General features: G+C 35.3%; 1 protein-coding gene across 2 annotated transcripts; it reads right to left on the bottom strand.

Moving 5' to 3' along the window:
* Positions 1–1,770: 1,770 nt before the first annotated feature.
* On the bottom strand, positions 1,771–21,026 carry LOC132603344 (uncharacterized). 2 transcript variants are annotated; one of them, XM_060316364.1, is made up of 2 exons: positions 20,845–21,026; positions 1,771–2,538 (listed from the first exon to the last, which is right to left on the bottom strand). In XM_060316364.1, exons 1-2 carry the CDS (start codon positions 20,952–20,954, stop codon positions 1,878–1,880), a joined length of 771 nt encoding a protein of 256 aa, XP_060172347.1. In that variant the 5' UTR covers positions 20,955–21,026; the 3' UTR covers positions 1,771–1,877. The 2 variants fall into 2 exon arrangements, with proteins under 2 accessions (XP_060172347.1, XP_060172348.1); XM_060316365.1 differs by having other exon boundaries at positions 1,771–2,535.
* Positions 21,027–22,226: the final 1,200 nt, after the last annotated feature.

Below are 22,226 nucleotides of genomic sequence, written 5' to 3'. Positions count from 1 at the left end.
GACCTCTTATTTTCAAGGGACACCACCTTATGAACGTTCTACAAAATAAGACATACAGATGGAATTCACCATCTTCTAAGGTTGCATAAAAGTAAACAAGAGGTAATCCCCTTACCGACAACATCACTTCCTATTAAACTAAATCATTAATAACCATAATTATACCATATTTTAGTCACATTAACAAGTCCGTCCATCCAAACTCCGTGTCCGAAGACCGAAGCATGCATTCTCCCGTCAACTCTAAGTGTATTTAGGATTCGCTAATCAAAGTCTAACTAGAGTAAACCATAACCTACCTCTTTGACGAATAGATATTTGATTCTCCAAGAATTTCTCTTCTGCTTAGCCTTTATCTGATTCCATAAGCGATAATGTTCGTAGGGAAGGGTGGAAAAGAAATTAGAAGGGTTTCTTTTTCTTAGGGTTCATGGTTTTTCGTTCATGAGGAACCCTAGGAGCAGCCCTTAAGAGTCTTCTGTTGAAAAGGAAGAGAAAAATAAACTAAGTACAGAAATTCTGGCTAATGTTCCGCGTGGACCGCTGCGGCGGTCGCTAAGCCGTTATAGCGGTACCGCTATGGCGGTCCACTGACCGCTATAGCGGTCCGCTTTATTTTCTAGCCCGAAATTTCCAAATCCTTCCTAAATTGATTTTTTTACTCTTAATTCTTAAAACACATCATGGAGCTTATTATTTTGCAACCCTCGACCTATATTTGGCATGGTTTCGCGAAATATTAAATAACGACCGGATGGGTCGTTACACATATAACTTCTAGTTTTTGAATACTTTGCCAAGAATTTATAAAATCTCCTTCACAGATTTCATGCAATTATTAACTTGAATGGTTTGACCTTGTAAAATCATTTGAAAGATTTCTAGAATCTTCTACGTAAAATTCCTAAGTTCTAACCGTTTATGTTTCAATAATACTATCATTGTTGTTTACATATACAACATTATACATAACATATAAATACATATATACACAATGAAAGAAGGAAGAGTTAGGCCGGTGAGCCTACATAAGCCCACCAGTTGACCACTTTCACTCATGGTTGGACCTTCTTTACTTTTTTTGCCTTCAAAACGACTCGATAAAATAAGGAAAGTTGGGCCTCTGGCCTAGTAGATTTGGTTGTGAAATGGCCCAAGTGGCCCATGTACTGTTTACATGCAAGACAAAGGAGGGAGGAAAAAAGAAAATTCGGTTAGAGGATATCAATACTTAACTATCAAGGTAAAATGAAACTAAAGTGTGGAATGCATATAAATCATGTATACGGGTAAATATATTCAGACAAGTAAAGAAATAGAAATCCCAAGCTAGTGATATAGAAAGGAATGCAGGCAGGCCCAAATTACATGACACGGAAGGGACCAAAGCCCAATATTGGAAAAAAAAATATGAATCGGCTAAAAGGGTTGGGGATAAGCCCAATTCAATGACAAATAAATAAAAGCAAGAGCATGCCCAATACATGTATTTCCAAGCACACAAACGTATAATTATGAATTTCTCTTGATAATATACAAAGTATACCATCTCATATACACCTAAGTGTATACAGGCTGTGTATATCTTGTATATTTCACGTATATATGTGAATATCAACATGATGCAAGTAGGGGTGGGCATAAATACCGAAAATCAAAAAACAGAACTGAACCAAATGAATTCAGTTTTTCGATTTTCGGTGTTTCGGTTTCGATTTTTTTAAATAGCGAATTCAGTGTTCGGTTTCGGATTTTCGATTTAACCGAAAATTTAATATAATATTTTTTTATACCAATATATAATATATATCAATACATTACTTCCATGAATCACAACAGATATCCAAGCCTAAATTCATTATCCAAGCCCAAATTAATTATCTTTCTTCCATTTCAAGCATTTCTTCATAGGCTGGTTTCTTCTTTGAGCTAGAGGGACTCTCTATCAGGCCTATGTTAAGGCTGTTGACTTGAATTGCTGAGATATTATATCTTTCTTGATATGCAACGTCTGGCATAATCAATTTCAGATCATTCAAATCAGCATGTCCACTAAAACTTTTGCATTCACCAACCTTAGTTGTTGAATCGAGTACTTGACCTTTTGTTCCATTTATGGTTATTTTAGTAATATTGCGAGCTGGACACGCAGGATATGACTTCTCATAATCGATAAAATGCTTCAAAATTGCATGAGACACATTAACTTCTGCTTCTAACTCTAAGCTCAACTGATTCTCCTTATCAGCTGATTTTGCATCTCTATGGTTCACATTTCTTTTTCTCAACCCCTTTCCTGAGACCTTTTCATCATGTAAATCCTGCACAATTCTGTCTCTGACCTTTGCTTTCGTCTCTGGAACTGGTATCGCAAGAATTCTTTTGTTCTTATGAGTGCACCTGTTTATATTTGATGCACACTTGTGCAGTTGAAGCCAATTGTCAACCTTTGAGTGGTTTTGGGTTGATACTCTGTGTTGTATTTGCATGGTTGCTGGTGCTGATGCGGCTACTGGCTGGTGCTGGTGCTGGCAGCTGCTGTTGATCATGAATCATTTAGTAACGGGTGACTATTGCTTAACCAATGCCAAAAAACCGAATTAGAAAACAAAACCGAACCGAACTTGAAAACACCGTACCGAACCGAACTAATTCGGTGCGGTGTTCGGTTTCCACTTTAAAAAAACCAAAACCGAAATACCGAACCGAACTTTGAAAAAACCGAACCGAACAACCGAACGCCCACCCCTAGATGCAAGGGTAAGGATGATAAGCAACTTTGTAGCAGTGCAGGTTAGGCATATGTCAGGATATATTAGACACTAACTCATACTCATGCTAAATAATAATCAGTATACTAGAATATCTATGCATGCACAGTTTTGCCTAAGTTCAACTCATAAGCTTTAACACACTCAGATATACAGACAAGTAGGTCATGCTTTTAAACAATACATAGGATATATCAATATGAATCCCTCAACTTATCAACTTAAACCTCACTGAATCTTACAAGTCCAACCAAATACTCCCCTTTGAACCTCAAACAGTATCCAAGGGGGACAACACATATTGATAATGCATGCTAAACTTCACTCAAACTAATACTTCAAAACAGAAAAAACTCAACCTATAATCCATCGTGACATATACTCTTTTTAAAACAATATAGGAGTGAACAAGCATCATTACAGAGGTATAACTACAATCAAACAAGGAACAAATCCAGTTTTGGATCCAACATCACTTTTCTAGTTTTAGGAAGAGTTTGAGATAGTGTTGAGCTAAAGCTCTACCTCTCTAGCCAAAACCAAATAAAGCAATCCTTGATCTTAACAGGACATAAGCAAACATTTAGCAAATAAAGGGAAAGGGGAAAGGGTATTGACTCAAATCCAATGTGTGGAAGGGCAAGGCAAAGATGGTGAATGCCACAAGCATCCGTCCTCTAACCCAGATGCTCACAAGAGCATTTCCCTTTCCTTGGACATATTTACAATCTCAAAAATCTTTAAGCTAATTTAAGAAAAGACAAAGAAAAGAGAGCACACTTTTCGACAATGGTTTAGACACAAACAAGTAGGGATTTAACCTTCTAGACATGACTCATGACTGGTCCTATTACATAGTATCTAGGCTTATTCATATACATAATATACATATTGACATATATAGGCTGATACAGTTTTGAACCAATCAAAGATGAACACTTGAGCATATCCTGCTCTATTCAGAGTGGGCATGAAATAAAAGGATCACAATGCATACAACTAACCATTATCATCTCAATCTATTGGAAACAAACACATTCCCTGACCAAGGACCTTTGACAGTTTCATTATGGGAGACATGGCATATAACATATTCAAGATTTAACTCACACACACAACAAAAAAGTAGGTGTTTTAGTCACTCAAGTTAGGGAGGAGGAGGTTTAACTTAAACCGCATATTTAGACAAAACTTAAGGCTATTAGCATGCTAACACACATCATAAACATGGTATTGAGACATTAGGCTCAGGTCTGGTTCAGGTTAAAAGATCAAAATGAACAAGTTCACAACTACTCATGCATTAATTAAGCTACATCAGGTCAAACCAGACTAAGACAAGCAATTTCTATAGTTTTGACAACCCTTGAACAAGTACAACCAAAGCAACATACACAAGCCTAGCTACAGTTAACTTACACACACATGAAAGAATCGTTGATGCCTTAATAATGACTGAGTCCAAATTGAAGCCTAGAGAGGATACCTACAACCCTTAATACACATGAAAGAATCACTGATGCCTTAATAATGACTGAGTCCAAATTGAAGCCTAGAGGATACCTACAACTAGAGGTGTCAATACGGGCTGGCCCAGCCCAACCCAACCCTAAGCGGGCCGCGGGTTAGGACAGGCCAACCCTTTAAGTTTTTTCGTCTTTCGAAATAACATTTTCTAAGTGATTTTTGGTACAATTTGAACATGAAACATTTGCAATATGAAATAGAATCTTCTACCACAGCATTCTTGCGCAAATTCATATCATAGAAGAAAAAATTTAAGAGAACAAATATAAATTATTATTTTTGATCATTAATTCAGATCACGTTCAAAAGAAATTAAACATAATAAAAATTCTAAGACTAAAAAAGTATTACTCTAGTTTCTAATTTACTACTTAGTAGTAAGTACATTCCTTTTTTATCATTACTTTTTATCTTTTTGTTTAATTTACTTATATTTTTTTAAAAATTAATTAATTTATTATTTTTTTCTGGCCTCAAGGGCTGCCCTCAGCCCAACCCTTGAGGCCGGCGGGCCAAGAGAGGCTGGGCTTTTGAGCCTCACTTCTATATGGGCCAAAGAAATCCCAGCCTAACCCTACTTAAATGAAGGGTTGGGTTGGGCCAGCCTCGCGGGCCAAGCCCCTACTGACAGCTCTACCTACAACCCTTAATGACTCAAGACTACATTATTAAGCTTTGGTCAAACAGAAATGAAACAGTTCTGAATATGCTAGAATCACCTTAGACACAGTTTCTATTATGGGTTAAACCAGAACCAAACATCATCATATGACCATGGTTAGACTAGGCAATAATTAAGCTAGGTTAAAGACATACTAATCAGTTAATCATGACAAAGACGATGACCGGATAATGACTATCACATTTAGAATCTAATGCTAAACCAAATATTACTATACTAACATATTAATCAACAGATATGGACTAAGGAACAAACATCTCACATGAATATTTACCACTAACTTAAACCAACATTAACACATGCTTAGCAAGGACCACAAATGAACTACAAAAGCTAAACTAATTTGAACATCTAAATTAACTAGTATTTAAGAATATAAAAAAAAAACTACATTAACTAAACTAAACTTTAAATGAAAGAAAATAGCCTACAAGCAATGAAACAAGAAGATCTGCATAAATAAAATGCTAAAAAATAAGAAGGAAAAAGGTTTACCTTTGTTTTGCACAGCCTTGGGTCGAGAATGGAGTTAAAGATCTCTTGGACTCTTCACCCTCGAAGCTCAGCCACAAATTCAAAGAAAAATATTAAAAAATTTAACTAAAAACACTTGAAGGTTAAGGATTTTGTAAAAATGCTAAGTTTTCAAATGTTCTTGCTCAAAATCCGAACTTGTGGATCTTAAGACTTGTTTGTGTGTGTTACTTGGTGTGTATGCATGTGTAATAGTGAGATATGGGATTTGAAATCCTATTCATGAAATTTCAATGTGGGACTTAGTCCCTTTTTTGGGATTCCCCTTGAAATCCCGCTGAAACTTGACTAACCAATAGGAATCAACAACTTCAAATTGCAAAGAGACAAATCTCATTAAGGGATTTGTACTCGTTTGACCATGAATCCTTGAAAAAGCAAGGAAGAGAGAAGGGCATTGCCCTGTTTGGTTGCACCATGGTGGAGAGAGGGCAAAGCAATTCGGTTGAACCACAGCTGAACAAAGCAACATATGCCTGAGACTTTTCCATTTCTGGCGAATTGTAACGCGAGAGGGGGAGAGAGAGAGAGAGAGAGAGAGAGCTTCAAGGCGGCTAGGGTTTCCTTCCTTTCAAACTAGAAAGAGAAAATGAGGGTGTGTTTGGCATATCCTGAATGTATATTTTTGTGAAAAGGAAGTTGGGCCGGGTCGGTCCAAGGGAACAAATGAAAACTTATCAAATAGTCCAAATTGCAAAAATGACATTCAATTGAACATTTCGATTATCGCCAAATTAGAAATGTTAGCTAATTCATTCCTTTCAAATGTGGTTAAATGTATAAATTGACTAATTATTGCAATGATGGCCTTAATTAACACATAGCAGATAAGTGGCTATTTCTTATTACAGCCGTAATTAAATAATTTCAAATGTAACCACAATTAAACACATGATTAATTGTAATCAATTTGAATCACATAAATGCAAATGCAATTTGAAATTGAGAAGTAAAAGGATTACTTAATTTAATTAATCAATTTCCTTGAATCAACAGAGTAAAATATTTATCAATTTGATATTTAATAATTTGGACAAATAATTGAATAATTGTTTTAAACTATTTTCCTAATTAGTCTTGACAAATACTTTGATATTAAATTATTTTCAAATGACTTACAATACATATTTGAAGTTATTTTGGCAAATGAAGTGGCAAAATATTATCGAAATAATTTTGTAAAATCATTTTGATTTATAAAAATACATATTTCACTCTGTTTTAGATTCGGGAAGTCCGGATAATTAAATAAAATTATTAGAGGTAATAAATCAGGTGTTAACACCCATATGTCAATCTTTGTAGCTTGAGATGATTTTCATTATACTCCAAACGCTCAAAAAAGATCTCTTCTCTCTCCTAAAATTTTCATGCAAACCCTACTACAAACCCTAACGTAGTCGCATCATGTCCTCTCCGGCCACTGGTTAGCCGTCATCGGCGGCTGGCCAGGCTCTCCCTTTAACCTCCTCAATCATATTTGCACCACTTCCTCAATCCAAACTATCTGCTTCCTCTTCATCTCAACCAAACCCTTTTGCAAACCCTACTACAAACCCTAACCCTTCTAAGAGTTTAGCTCTTTCATTGACGGGTAGTGAAGAAGAATTTACGACACCGAAGCAGCAATGTGATCTCATTCCCAGGAAAAAATTAATGTACGTTGATGGTATTCCAATGGTGAAGTGGACTGAGGCAGAAATCAAACGAACGGAAATATTGGAAGAACTTCAACATGTAGTAGTAGGAAAAGTTTCTCATGAATGGTCTGATTTGGAAGAAATACGCACAATTATACTAGCACAATGTGGAGTAAAAGGTGGTTGTAAGGTTGGTTTATTTAGACCAAGTCACATTTTGATCAGATGCACATTGATGGAGGATTTTATTAATCTTACGTCCAAAGGTGCAAATTATTTGAAGGCTAAAGATAGTTTTACATATCAGATGAGACCCCTTATCTATAATTCTAAGTTTAAAGTAGTGAAAGCAACATCTCAGGCAATGGCATGGATATCTTTTCTCGAATCTGTTACCAACTTTCTTTGTCAAAGAATCATTGTTTACTATGGCTTCTGCTGTTGGAAGGCCATTGCAGTTGGACATGACGACTATAAACAAGACTCGACCTAGTTGTGCTAGAGTCAAGGTCTAGGTAGATCTCCTTGCTGATTTACCCAATTTTGTGATGATGGAGATAGAGGATGAAGCAACTAAGGAGATCAAGATGATGAAAGTGAAGATTCAGTATGATTTTTTACCAAAATATTGTACTGAAGGTAAGATTTAAGGTCATTCGAGAGATGGGTGTAGAATCCTTCATCCTGAATTGAAGAAAGCAACATAAATTAATGTTACAAGCACAGATAATGGGGTGAAGAATAAAGGAATTTAGGATGAACAAGTTGTGCAGGAGAAAGGCAAGCATGAGGCACGCAGATGGTATCATGGTAGGAATTATCTTGTGAAGATATTTGTTCCAAAAACTACTTCTAATGAAAAGGTGGAGGAAAGCAAGGGTAAAAGTGCTGATACAACGAAGGATGCAGAACCAGGGGTACAAGTGACTGTGCAGAATAAGTTTGATGTATTAAATTCTGTGGAAGAATGTGAGCAAACAGTTGCAAGTAAATCCAATGTTGAAGTGAAGAAATCAAATGTAAATGGCAAAGATGATGGTGAAATTAATCCTGTAGAGTCAAGCCTGAATAATGCAGAAATGGAGAAAACAAAGGTTGATGACAAGGTTCAAAGTTGCACAGAAATAGTGGAAGTGATGCCAGAGATTAATAATGATCAAGGTTTAATGCAGCAAAGAAAAGTTCAAAAGGTAACAGATCAAGATGAAGCACAGCATAGCTCACGGGCTGACTATGTGGAGGAAAAGGTAACAGAAGAAGGAGAAATTATGCAAATTCAGCCAGATAATGGTGTGGAAGGCAGAACTGAAGGAGATCATAAGAAAGGTGTTGATGACACTAATACAACTGATAAAGGAGAAGATTCAGGGGTTCCAGTGAATGAGGAGTTAGAAAAACAAGATGCTAACTCAGAACATTATGGAGGTGTTAATGTGGATGATAAGAGGTCATATGGATTAAAATAGGTTACAGGGGGGTTCTCCCTCTGTTGTAATCCCTGATACTATGAATGTATTAGGAGCAGCAGTTTCTACAGGTGACAATGTGAAGGAGCAGGTGTCCAGCATCATTAAAGTGGAGCAAGATTCTCATGTTGATCCAAAGATAAGTATTCCACCAGATCCTCCTAATCAATCAGATCAAATGGAGCATAGCAGTTTAAAAGAGGCATTCTTGTTTCCAAACTCGGGAACCAACAGGTGACACTAAGTAGGAAGCCTTCCCCAATCAAAGAATTACATGACTTGATATCTCATAATATTGATGCAATGAAAGTAAATGAAGGAGTCAGAGATATTCATATAGAGTACAAGGAGGAGAACATTAAGCAGAATAAAGAAAATGTACTCAGGCAGGCAGATGTATCTCCAAAGAGCAAGTCCAACAATAAGCGTTAGAAAGGAAATAAGAGTGCTAATGACAAGCAAATACCACTCAGGGTGGTACCAGAGAGGGATGCTGCTAAATGTAATGTTAAATGATGTTAAAGTCATTTATTTGAAACATCAAATCAGTAAAGACACAAAAAGCCTTTCATAGGTTACAAATGTTAAATAAACATCACAAATTCTTTTTGATTGCTCTTATGGAGCCTTTTCAGCATGTCAAGACAATAAACCATTATAGGAGGAGATTGGGAATGAACTTGGCTAATGCTAACTGTAATGGTAAAATCTGGTACTTTATTGCTGATAACATAGAAGTGGAAGTTTTGATGGACTCTACTCAACAGATTACTTTGAAGCTGTTTTTATAAGAGTTAAATCAGCATATTGGTACAACTCTAGTATGTGCTAAATATGATGCATCAAAAACGCTGGAGTTGTGGGAAGAAATTTATCATCTTTCCAATGCCATGACTTGTTCTTGGTTGATATGGGGAGACTTCAATGTGGTTTTGAATGAGGAAAAAAAGATTGGTGGTATTCAAATTCAACCTCAGGATGTGGAAGAGTTTGCATTTTGCATAAATTCCTGTGGACTTGAACTTGAAGAAGTAAATTTTAAGGGATCCCCTTCACTTGGTGGAATGGAAGAGAAGATGAAGAATGTATTTTTGAAAGACTGGATAGGACGTTGGTGAATTCTCATCTTCTTAACAGATTTGGAAATATTGAAGTGGAACATCTTGCTAGGACTCGTTCTGATCATGCCCCTATTTTGTGCACTTATGGTGATAATCTTCAGAGCATGCATCTTTCCTGGAAACAGTTAGGCAGAATTGGTCCATTTGGGAACAACATGAGGATCCTTTTATAAACTTCAAATGCAAATTGAAAAAGTTGAAAGGTGTGTTATCCAAATAGAGCAGAGAAATTTATGGTGACATTTTCAAGCAGCTGATCATAAGGGAGGAATAGTCAGATTAAAGGAAGAGTTGTTTGAAGAGAATACATCTCAATTAAATAGATTAGTTTTGTAGAAAGCTCAGGCTGAGACTAAAAGATACTTGCATTATGAGGAAGAGTACTGGAGACAGAAATCTGATCTAGATTGGTTTATAGATGGTGACAAGAATACTAGATTTTTTCATAATCTAGTGAAAGGAAGAAGGAAGAAGCTGCAGATCAAAAGAATTCAAAGCTCAAATGGTTCATGGATTGAGGATGAGGACCAAATGGTAGCTGAAGCTATGCACTTTTATTCACAACAATTCTCTTATGAAGACTCAGCTGGAGGAGAAAATTTGTTGCCATATATTCGTTGTCACATATTCCTGCTTTGATTAACCAACACAAAAATGATTTACTTTGTCAAATGCCTAGTGTTGATGAAGTCAAACATGCTGTATTTAATCTTAGTGGATCAAGTGCTAGTGGACCTGATGGTTTTCCTGGAATTTTCTACCAGACTTGTTGGGATATTGTTGGCTTGGATGTATACAAAATGGTGGTGGCTTTCTTTCAAGGTCATACTCTTCTTAAGGCTGTTACTCATACAAATCTTGTTCTGTTACCAAAGAAGGAGTTGGTTCAAAATTACTCAAACTTAAGACCTATAAGTTTAAGTAATTTTATCAACAAGGTAATGTCAAGAGTGGTGCATGATAGACTGGAAGCTCTGTTACTAGATTTGATCTCCATAAATCAAGCAGGCTTTGTAAAAGGGAGAAGCATTATTGAGAGTGTGCTTTTGGCACAAGAAATTGTGACAGACATCAGAAAGAGGGGCAAACCAGCAAATGTAGTGCATATTTGATAAAGGTACTCAGTAGAATGGGATTTGCTAATTGATTCATTGACATGATATGGAGGCTTATTGCAAATAATTTGTATTCTATCCTCTTCAATGGTCGTGCTAAAGGATTCTTTCACTCAACCAGGGGTGTCAAACAAAGTGATCCACTTTCACCAGCATTGTTTATCTTATCAGCAGAGGTGTTATCAAGAGCATTAAATGCAGTATTTGACAGTGGTTAGTATGTGGGATATGGCATACCTAAATGGAGTCATAATATAAATCATCTGGCATATGCAGATGATACTATAATATTTGCATCTGCAGACGGAGAGTCTTTGAAGAGAATTATGAAGATCCTGCAGGATTATGAGGCAGTTTCAGGCCAATTGATCAACAAAGATAAGAGTGCCTTTTATATGTATCAAAAGATTGCTGGTGTGCTGACTCAACAGGAGGAGAAGATTACAGGATTTAAAAGGGACCAGTTTCCATTGAAGTATTTGAGGTGTCCTATCTTTCATGCAAGAAGGAAAAAGGTATATTATAATGATCTTATCAAGAAGGTGAAAAACAAGCTACAAAAAATTGGAAAGGAAAATTGCTCTCTTTTGGTGAAAAAACAATTCTCATCAATAGTGTGCTTCAGAGTATTCCTATATACATGCTCCTCAGCTGTTGTTCCCACAAAGTATACTATTAATGAGCTACATAAAATTTTTGCAAAGTTTTATTGGAGTACTAAAGAAGAGGGTAGAAGCAGGCATGGTCCTCATGGGACAAGGTTTATTTACCAAAAGAAGAAGGTGGTTAGGATTCAAATCTCTAGATGATGTTTCTAAAGCCCTTTTTGCCGAGTTATGGTGGAAATTTAGAACATCAAATACATTATGTTCAGCCTTTATGTGGAATAAATATTGCAAGAAGTTGAAACCAACAGAAGTAATGTAATAACCTAATTTTTTAAATAAGGGTTTAGTTAGTAATTTCAGCTAAAAGAAATTTAAAAGAAAAGGAGAAATTCGTAATTAGAATTAAAGAGAAAATAGAAAAAGAAGCAATTTAGTGGGCCAAGCCCAAAAAGGAAAAGGAAAAAAAAAAAAGGGGGGGGGGGGGGGGGGGTGGGGGGACGTGCCAACAGAAGGAGAAAAGAACCAGTGGAACAAAGGAAAAGAAAGGAAAATAGAGGATAAAAACAAGAACTTTCATCCCAAATCATCAAGGTAATGACTCTAATCTTTTATGTAAGTTTATTACATAATTATGGCTGAATCTTTATGGTGAAAACATGGGGATATTTTGAGGATTTGAGAAAGTTTAGCTCTAGGGTTCTTCAACCAAAATCATTGATTTGAAATGACAAATAGCGTCGGATTTTAGACTTCTATATATCGTTAGAATCCTCTCGTTAAAGCCTTTCCGAAAACATAAGTCTTGTCGGGTTTTGAACACATTGACCAGAGGGCGTTTTCGTCCTTTAAAATTTGACTTTAATTGTTTAAGCCTCTAAAAATATAAAAGTGGTTTACCCTAAGGGTTTTGACCATTCTAAATCCGTTTTTGTGTAGTTTGAGGCAATCCGAAGACTCGAGAACGCAGTTTTGATTTATTGGAAGTGTGCTTGAATTGTGAATTTGAGGTAAGAGAGACTTTAAGCTTTGGGTACTTGCTTTTCAAAATCCGTTTTAAAAATATGTTTTGTCTGCCTGGTCCATGTGTTGGGGCGAGCGTGTGCTTGGCAGAATCGGTGGTCCTTAAGGCCAACCGCATATACTTTATTTTCAAATAATCCAAAACTATCTTTATAAATTATTTTGTGATGTGATATAGCTGTGAGCCATGATATTGGGGCATTGTGTGTGCTTCCCCTAGCATTGTGTATGCTTCTTGATTATATTGGGGCATTGTGTATGCTTCCCTTAGCATTGTGTATGCTTCTTGATGATATTGGGGTATTGTTGTGTATGCTTCCCTTAGCATTGTGTATGCTTCCTGACATATTTGGCACATTGTGTATGTTATCGTGGATTCATAGTGTTGACTAATTCTTTAACTGCCACTTATGACGATTCATAGTGTAAATTGTGTTGAGATATATAATATATTTGATAAACAGTGGTTTGGACCTTGGTTGCTATTATATAATGATATATTCATGTGCATAATATTTTTGTGCTTGTTGTGTGTTTGTATTTTCTAACACTTGTTCCAGAGGTATTTGAAGTGGCGGGTCGAGGATCTTACTGGGTTATATTTACGTATAACTCACTTCTTACCTGCATGTCCATGCAGATACTGTCGTTGAGAACGAGGCTAGTAATTGAAGACTTCGTGAGTGGATTCTGTTGCTGAGTTGAGCCACCGCATTATTCGTGGAGGAAGTCATTTCAACTTTATCTAGTTTATTTCTAGCTATTTCTTTTATTTTGGGTTTACATGCCCGACACTCAAACTCATGTAACTCTGTTAGATGCTCCATGGTCTTAGCGTGGGATGTGGGCTAGAGATTCTTTTTATCTTAGCATTGGTTGATTTTCATAAATCGATTATGGACTTGGTTGGCGACTATTTCGCATTTTTATCATTGTTGTTGGACCTGCACTTATTTTCTTTTAGTGCTTTTGTAAATGATTAAGAGTATGATATATGGTTCACCTGGCGGGTGGTGTTTGCTGGGTGCCAATCACGTCTAACGGGTATTTTGGGACGTGAGAAGTACAGTGGAAAGGTGGTTCACAGGTTTGGAAAAGATTAATAGAAGCAAAAGATCAGGTGGATCAACAGATATGGTGGGAATCAAGAAATGGAGTTTGTGATGTATGGGATGATAATTGGACTAAACTTGGTTCTATTAAACAGGCACTGCCTCCAGGATTTCAGATTGACACCAACATTGAAGAGGTATAATATTTCATGCATGCAGAAGGCTGGGATGTACAGAGATTGTATAACAAACTTCCCATTAATGTTTGCAATCATGTCCTAGAAGAGCTGAGTATAGTAGAGCATTCAGAGGAGATGGATAAAGCCTGGTGGTTGGCTAGTACTACAAGGAAATTCACTGTTGGGAGTGCTTAGAATCAGGAAAAAGGCTCAAACATTAGTGTACTTTTCAAAACTGTGGTTGAAAGGTGTTCCATTCAAAATATCCTTTTTCTTTTGGACAATGTGGAAGTTCAAACTGCCAATAGATGATGTTTTAAAGAGAATGAAAATTAGTATAACATATAGGTGCAGATTTGCTTGAACCCTCATCAAGAGGAAACAGTTCAACATTTATTTCTAACAAGTGAATTTGCAGCAGAAATATGGCAATACTATAATGCTACAGTGGGGATAATTGATTCAAAGGTACATATTCATCAGACAATAGTAAAATGGTGGTATATGCAAGGTCCTACAAAGCTTAAGTCAATTATGCAAGCTGCACCAGCATTCATATATTGGCAACTGTGGAAGAAAAGAAATACTATCATGCATGGGAGTTATATGAATAAAATGAAGGTGATATATGGGATCAACTACAATTTGCATCACTAGTTGCAAACATTATTTCCCTGGCTAAGAAACATCCCGTATGATTGGGGCCTCAGATGGTGAAATATTCGGAGGATTACAAATCAAAAATGGGATATAAGATGGTGCAATGGAAATGTCCTGATACAGAATGGTTCAAGTGCAATACAAATGGTGCCTCAAGGGGCAATCCAGGGCGAGTTCAGCTGCTTTCTGCATTAGAGATGAAGTTGGAAATCTGGTATATGCTGGTGTAAGAAGATTAGTTGATACAACAAATATTACTGCAGAATCTATGGCTATACTGGATGGTATTGAATTTTGCATTAAAAATTATCTGGTTCCTGTGATGATTGAATCAGATTCTTTGTCCATGGTGAATATTATAAAAGGTGTATGGGAGACTCCATGGAAGATCAGTCTAGAAGTTAGTAAGATCAGATATTCGAGGAACAAGGGGCAAGTGCAGTTTGCTCACATCCTCAGGGAAGGCAATGCACTTGCAGATTTTTTTAGCTAACTTGGTTTTTGATTTTGTAGGTATAGCTCAGTTTCATTCATTTGCTGAATTGCCAGCAGGTGCCAAGAGATACTAAACAATGACAAGGTGATGCTGCCTAATTTCAAATGCAAGGTGTACATAAATAGAGAACCATATTGAGATGCTTATACTCATCATATTTCTGTCTATAATCCAACTATTAAAGACACAAAGTTTAGTTGTACAATGAAGTGAAGAATTTTGCAAAGAGAAGCCTGTTCTGGTTGTTGGAAAACTGTTTGGATAACTAAGGTTATCCTAGTTAGTGTGTGGTATTAACAACAATGTTCATCCTACTAACAGAATTTCATTGATTAACAAAAACAGTTAAAGACATTCAGCCTGGCTACAAGAGCAAGTTTGACAAAATAAATTGGACAGCAAAGGATAGCAACTATAAAGGACTTCCAACCACACTTCTTCTTGAATGATTTTCAGTGTGATTTGATTCCATAGCACCTGGTGAGAGCTTGAGGTGACTGATAATGGCATCAATTCAAAGGAGTGTTCTTGTTTGCAGTTCTTTCATTATTGTACTTGTGCTGTCCTTACAATGCTTAAGCTTTTTTTTTTTCTAGGATAGAGTAGTTCAAATTCTTTTTAGTTTTTTCTCTTTTTTTCTGTAAATAATTTGATTGATTTTGAATAAATATCCAACAGCATTAGGCTGGTTGGTTTTGCTTAAAAAAAAAGTCAATCTTTGTAGCTTCTTACTTGGTTTTTGTTCTATTTCGTTCTTAGGTCCACTCTTATTATCCCTGACTTTTTTAACTTGCACAACAAATATGTAATCACTTCTCTATGGTATGGATCCACCCTCATGTGAGTCCCTAGACTCCTATGAGTCTATTTAACTTAACTATCAATTAAGCGCAGAAATTATTAACCATAATTTTCAAAAATTTGCGGGGCCTTGCATGAAGGCATCATAATCAATTTGTTAAGGCTTTATGGGATATCATCTCTATATGTTGGATCGACAATCTTAAAAAGAAAGGAAGGAGAAGCTAACAAATACATAGAGTTAATATGGTAAAATAAGAAATCGAAAGACTTCATTAAAATAGTTGTTTTGGATTATTTTTTTGAAAAACTGATTATACGTTTTTCTCTCCATTAGAATAATAAGGAGGCTATGCTCATTACTACACTTATTGAATAGATGAAATATAATTAAGATGTATCATTTTTACCCAGAGGTTGAATCGATCATCAAAAGCAGAGTTAGGAAAAAAATTAAGATACATTTTCGAAAAATCAAACGTTTAAATAAGAGAAGCAAATAAAAGTTTTCATAAAAAAATCAAAAGGTGAATCTACATTGGATCTCAATCGTATTAGTCTAATATTATTTTTTGTTATGAAATGTTCTACATTATATATTTGATCGACCTTGTCTATATGCACACATTTAGACATTAATTGTTAATTTGTTCAATAATTGTTATACATAATTAGCATTTAAATTGATATAGTTACTATGTCATAAATATATTATTGAAGCGTTTATTTTTTTTATTTTAGTTTATAATAAATTAGTATGATTTGACGTAAGCATCGAAGACAATAAATTTTTTAATATTAAAGAATATGAGTACAAAAGTCTTCCACTTTATTGTTTTTTGAATGAGAGGTTTGCGATTTTGTGCCAGATGTCTGGACTTGATATTAATCCTATTGATTCATGAGATGTGAGATAAAGCAGGTCGGATATTTGAATTGTCTCTTAAATAGTAGGGATCATTTCGTATGTGGGATGAGATAAATAAGGATATCCAAGATTATTTTAGTCACCTTCTTTGTGAGATAGTAATTCCACTATTTTAGTATAAATGCAAGAATAAAATAATTTCAGGAATAATTATTACTTGTTACGGTTCGCTTTTACACGAGGCATAAAAGCTACTTCATAATTGTAGACTCTATTTGAATTTTAATTTTTTAGAGTCACCACCTAATTTACTAAGGGAAATTAGGAAACCCAAATAAAAGAGCTTATTCAAACAAGAGGAAAATCCTTTAAAACCAAATAAAAGAGCTTATTCTGGTGATCTCCTAGTGAAGGTTTTAAGCACCCTAGTATTAAGAATCCATAAAATACGGTTGACCTTCGAGCTTCAATGTGTGATTTATTGAAATTATTTGCTAAAATGATTTTCTTTCTTGTATAACTTGTCATGAAATATCATAAAACACTTTGGCAAAAAATTCTCTGTTTAAGATAACAAGAGTTAAATCTTTCTTGCAAAACGTATATAAAGTCTTTAGTCATTTTATTTTCAAGCCAAAACTCACTTACAATTACTCTTAAGTAGAGTTCAACTAAACTTGGTCCAACGTGTTGCTTTTAGTCGTTTATAAATTTGTATTGAAAATGTTGAGTGTATTCTTTTGCAAATATGCCACGAGTTTATACAAGTATATAAAAAGAGTTTATTTCAAACATAACACTTTACCACTTTAGGTCAACCATACTCTACTTTTAAACCCTTTCCCCCAAAACTAAGGTTCAAGTATATCACCTTTGCTTGAATGACTTAAGGTTTGGTCTTGGCCCAAAAAGATTTGAAATCCTTAAGCCTTTTTAAGTTGAAAATCATCTTTCTACAAGACTTTGCTACTTATAAAATCAGTTTCAGTCCCTTAAGCCAAAGATACTTTAGATTTTTATCTTAAAATGGTCCAAACTGCTTCGGTCTTTTCAGGAAAAAATAGCGTCCAAATGTTGATTTGTTTTTCTCAAAATAGTATTCATATATAACCAATGTATCGTTTCCAGTTTACTACATAAAGCAACTGGTTTGAAAAATCCTTTTTGTTTTAACTTTGAAAGCCATATTCCTTATCTTTTTTTGTTAGGTCCAAGTTTGAAAATCGTGTTAAGGTCTAAGTTCTAATCATTTGGGTTTCAATACATACATAAGCATCTTTCACAATCACAAATACAAACACATATAAAATGAAGGAGTGAGTTTAATAGGCTGGTGGGCCTACCAAGCTCACCAGTTGCCATTTTCACCCATAGTTGGGCCTTAATCTAATGCGGACTCGATCAAAGAAATAAACTGTTGGGCTTCCTGCCCAACAGCGACTTGTGCAAGAACGTCCCAAATGGCCCACGTCGGACGAGTTCCATGTGAAGAGGAAAGGAAAAAAAATACCGGTTTGAAGGGGACCTGAACTTATAAACTAACGTAATGGACAAACACATAGCTCGAAAAGATAATCACAACATTTATATATGTATATATCAGTTATATATGCCCTCTCTCTTTCTCTCTCTCTCTATATATATATATATGCTTAACAGACAAACAAACCATATCAATTCAAAGAGATAAGGCCAATCAGTCCAACAAAACCAACAATAAGCCCAAGTTCAGCATATTTCAGATAAAACAAACAATGCAGGCCCAATAACCAATTTTTCATGAATTGATGTCAAGGGGCAGGCTCGGACCAACTATCATCAAGCTAAAGCCATGATATAGATGTTAGTATACAAGATATACACCCTCATATACACTGAGGTGTATATGGAGATATACAGTCTTATACACCCATGTATATCTTACATAACAGATCCTAAAGCAATCCCAAAAAAACAAACGATTTAAACAGTTTCAATTCCACACAATGGCAAGTTTGGTGGTATATACAATATCTCCATCATATATAGGTGTCCTCACAGACTTGGTTTTATTTCAAACAAGCATTGATTCATATCAAAACATACTTGTGTGGTTTCCCTATATCATTTCAATATGCAAACAGTTTTAATTCAGAATCCAAGGTTAGGGGAGGATTTCTCAAGGTCAAGCAAATTCACTTTTTTTGGTCATGTTAGGAGATAAACTAATATTGCCTCAATTCCCACACAACTATAAAGTTTTTCCTATTATCGCGGAATCCCTATGTTTACATATTCATCACTTTTATACTTAAGGGGAGGTAAAGCAGAACATATTCACATCTGAAGTAACAAAATAGAACAAGTTCATGGTCTGGGCTGTCATAAAAGAAGGAGTAACACTTTCATGCAGTCACAAATCTCAAAACAAAATATAAGAGTTAAAAACAATGGAAACTTAGGCATGATAGGCACTGATATAATCATGGTTTTGTAAAACAGACCTATCATCTTATTTTGCATCATATGACTTCTCTTCTTTTACACTTATTTAGACGTTGCAGGGTCCCATGGAATTATAATTCCACAAGGAGGAACCCCAGCAGCCTAGAATATGTAGTACTAGGCTGAGTAGGACTCAAAGCCTTCCCTAAGCCATCCCTGGCCCTAGGTAAGTCACTCCTTGCTTCATTACAAGCCAAGTGATAGCATCTCAAGTCTCGCCTATATTTATGATTATGGAAAGTTCAGCATTTACTCTTAATGAGACTTATCAATTCAAAGTACTACGAAAAAGGTCTAGCCCTTTATCTTTCACATTCTTTAGCTAGTTAAGAGACATTAGTTTTGACTCTAAATACAACTATGGATTTCGCTAGTCTTCTTTTAGCATGGTGCACATATGTATACTCATTAGGACCAGACAAGTGACTGAACATTCCACAAATCAACACAAAGCAACCACTAGATATGCTAATCAGTAATGCTCAAGCTAGATAACTGAATGAGGGCATCCTATTGAATTATTAGTATGGGCATATGGTATAGTGGAGTTAGATACATGGATAGGTCTATGTCTGGGCTAGTGGACATGTAAATAGGCAGTAGCTTTAACATAATGTAAGCTTATAAGTATATCAGTGCCACATAACTAACTAGAATCAAATAGGTACGAGTCATAAACATGCTAATTGGCCAGCAGACATCAAACAATACATAGATTGGGACAGTTTTCAAATTACATCACCTTATAGGCATGCCACTAATCATAAGTAAACCACATTAGAGGGTATACAACATGTTGATGATTAAACTAGTTGAGGTTAAACTGGGATGGAAACAAACCACCAACATACTAAAGATGATGTAGCATATATTCAGTTAAACAACAGGCTTAAATGACAGAAATAGACTAGTAAATGGACTGACTATCCATTAAATATAATCAACTAGGCTAATAAAGATGGATAACATTCAAATTGAGTCATATATTAGTGAACTAACACAAGTTAACTATACACATGATGAAGCCAACAAAATCCATAGGGATGATATTAAACTGGATTAACTAAGTCAATCCTTCTAATCACCTAATGCTAAGTTAACTAAACAAGCTAAACTAGACTGAAACTAGCTACTAAACACATACACTAATATATGAACCTAACTAAACTAGGATAAACACATAAGTTCGCTAGCATATAGACTATCCAGGAAATCATGCTAAAAAGCACATAGGCCTACTAATGACTAGGCTAATCTACAAAGACATGCTAAGCACTAAGCATACTAACCAAATAAGCTAACTAACACACAATTAAACTTACATAAGCACACAGACTAAACACAAAATGCACAAAAATAAATAAAAGGATAAGTATTTACCTTTTTTGTGCACAGCCTTGAGTCGAAATTGGAGTTGGAAGATTCTTTGCTCCAAAGCTCGGCCACAAACAAAAACAAGCTAAAAAAATTTTAACTAAAAGACTCAATAGATTAAACGTTCCATCCAAATGCTAGATCCCTAGGTATGTTGAATCTATTTGCTCTAATTTTGAGACTTGTGTGTGTGAATATTGATGAATGGATTCATTTTAAAGTGAGATATGGGGTTCTATTTTAAAGAACCCCATATCTGAAACCTTTTGCCCTAATTTTCAGGTGGGACAAGTGAAATTTGTAAGGGATTCATCTTGAATCCCGCCTAAACCTCAACAACCAATAAAACTCGAGTATTCAAACTAGCAACGAGATAAAATTCATTAATGTTCATCATTGTTTGACTGCAAAATTTGCAGAAAAGCAAAAAAAGGGAAGGGTTATACCTTATTTGGTGGTTCAACAGTGGGAATATATAAGAGAGGGTAAGAGCAATGCTCTTACCCCGAAACGTGGTAGCATTGACTGCAACAAGGGTCGTCTGAAACTTTTCCATCTTTGGCTATCGATGACAAAGAGAGAGAAGGTTGCAAGAGGCGGCTAGGGTTTCAGCCGTTGAAACCTTTAGCAACACAAATGAGACCTATTTGGTCTTTATGTGTTTATATTTGTGTTGTTGGGTCGGGTCTTGGTCCGAATTAGACTGGGCTCGGTCCTAAAAAAAAAAGTCTGGGGCCCAAACACATGTATATGTATGTGTGTATACACATGTATAGAAATGTATATACACGCATACATATACGTAAAAAGGGGAAATTTTGTGAAAATATGGCCATTAGTTAATTTAACAAATAGCCGAAATTAATTTACCATTTAACTATAGCCAAGTTAAAAGCAGAAACTAATTATCCCTATTCAAATACGACCAAATGCATAAAACAAATTGATTGTTTCAATTATAATCCTAATTAACACATAGCAAGTGTTTGGCTATTTCAATTATAGCCACATTTGGCTCATGCAATTAATAGAAATTCAATTGTGATCAATTTAGAAATAATTTGTAATTATAGACCAAGTAAATCATAAAATTAGGACGTACTTGATTATCGATTTAATTAATCAATTTTCTTGATTTAACGGAGTAAAATATTTATCAATTTTGATATTAATAATTCAAACAACTAATTAAATTATTATTTTAAACTAATTTTCTATTAAATCTTGACAAATACACTTGAGATTTATAGGTATATGTGCAAAGTATTTTAACTATATATTTGAAAATATTTTGCCAAATGAAATAGCAAAATGTTATCGGAATAATCTTTGTAAAAATCATTTTTGATTTGTAAAATGCATAGTTCACTCCGTTTGAGATTCAAAACTCTGAATAATTAAATAAAATTATTGTAGGGCCAAAATTAGGAGTTAAAAACTGCCCCTTCACTGTTCGGGATGGAAAGCCCATCCTTGATCATCGAAATTTGACAAACCTGATTTTGGCCGACCAATTTCAAAATACTTCTCTTTTTAAATGCAATTTTCAAGTTTATGTTCGGACCCTGATCTATGGGTTTCCTGCATATCTCGAGCTTTACAAGAATTTAGGCCACTTGTAGTTCGACTTAATTAAACTTCTAATGCAGATTTCAAAACAAATCTCGAATCTTCCAGTGTAAAAATTGAGAAACCCGAAATGATCTATTGGAGTGTAACTGGCTCTCTGGTATTGAGTCCGCCTACATATCCCTGGTCTTGGGAATCAAGTCACTTGTAGTTCGACTCAATCGGTAGAAAAGGATATCCCTTAGGCGAGAATGCCTTT

Source organism: Lycium barbarum, chromosome 7 (assembly GCF_019175385.1).
Source record: "Lycium barbarum isolate Lr01 chromosome 7, ASM1917538v2, whole genome shotgun sequence".
In the NCBI taxonomy this organism is placed as follows: Eukaryota; Viridiplantae; Streptophyta; class Magnoliopsida; order Solanales; family Solanaceae; genus Lycium; species Lycium barbarum.
This window is presented reverse-complemented; position numbering and strand designations above follow the sequence as displayed.

Excerpts from the sequence above, each read along its gene's own strand:
- LOC132603344 (XM_060316364.1), bottom strand. The coding sequence starts at position 20,954 with ATGGAAAAGTTTCAGACGACCCTTGTTGCAGTCAATGCTACCACGTTT. Across the intron at positions 2,539-20,844 it reads CTGTTGAACCACCAAATAAG|CAGCTGCCAGCACCAGCACC; the intron begins GTATAACCCTTC and ends CATGATCAACAG.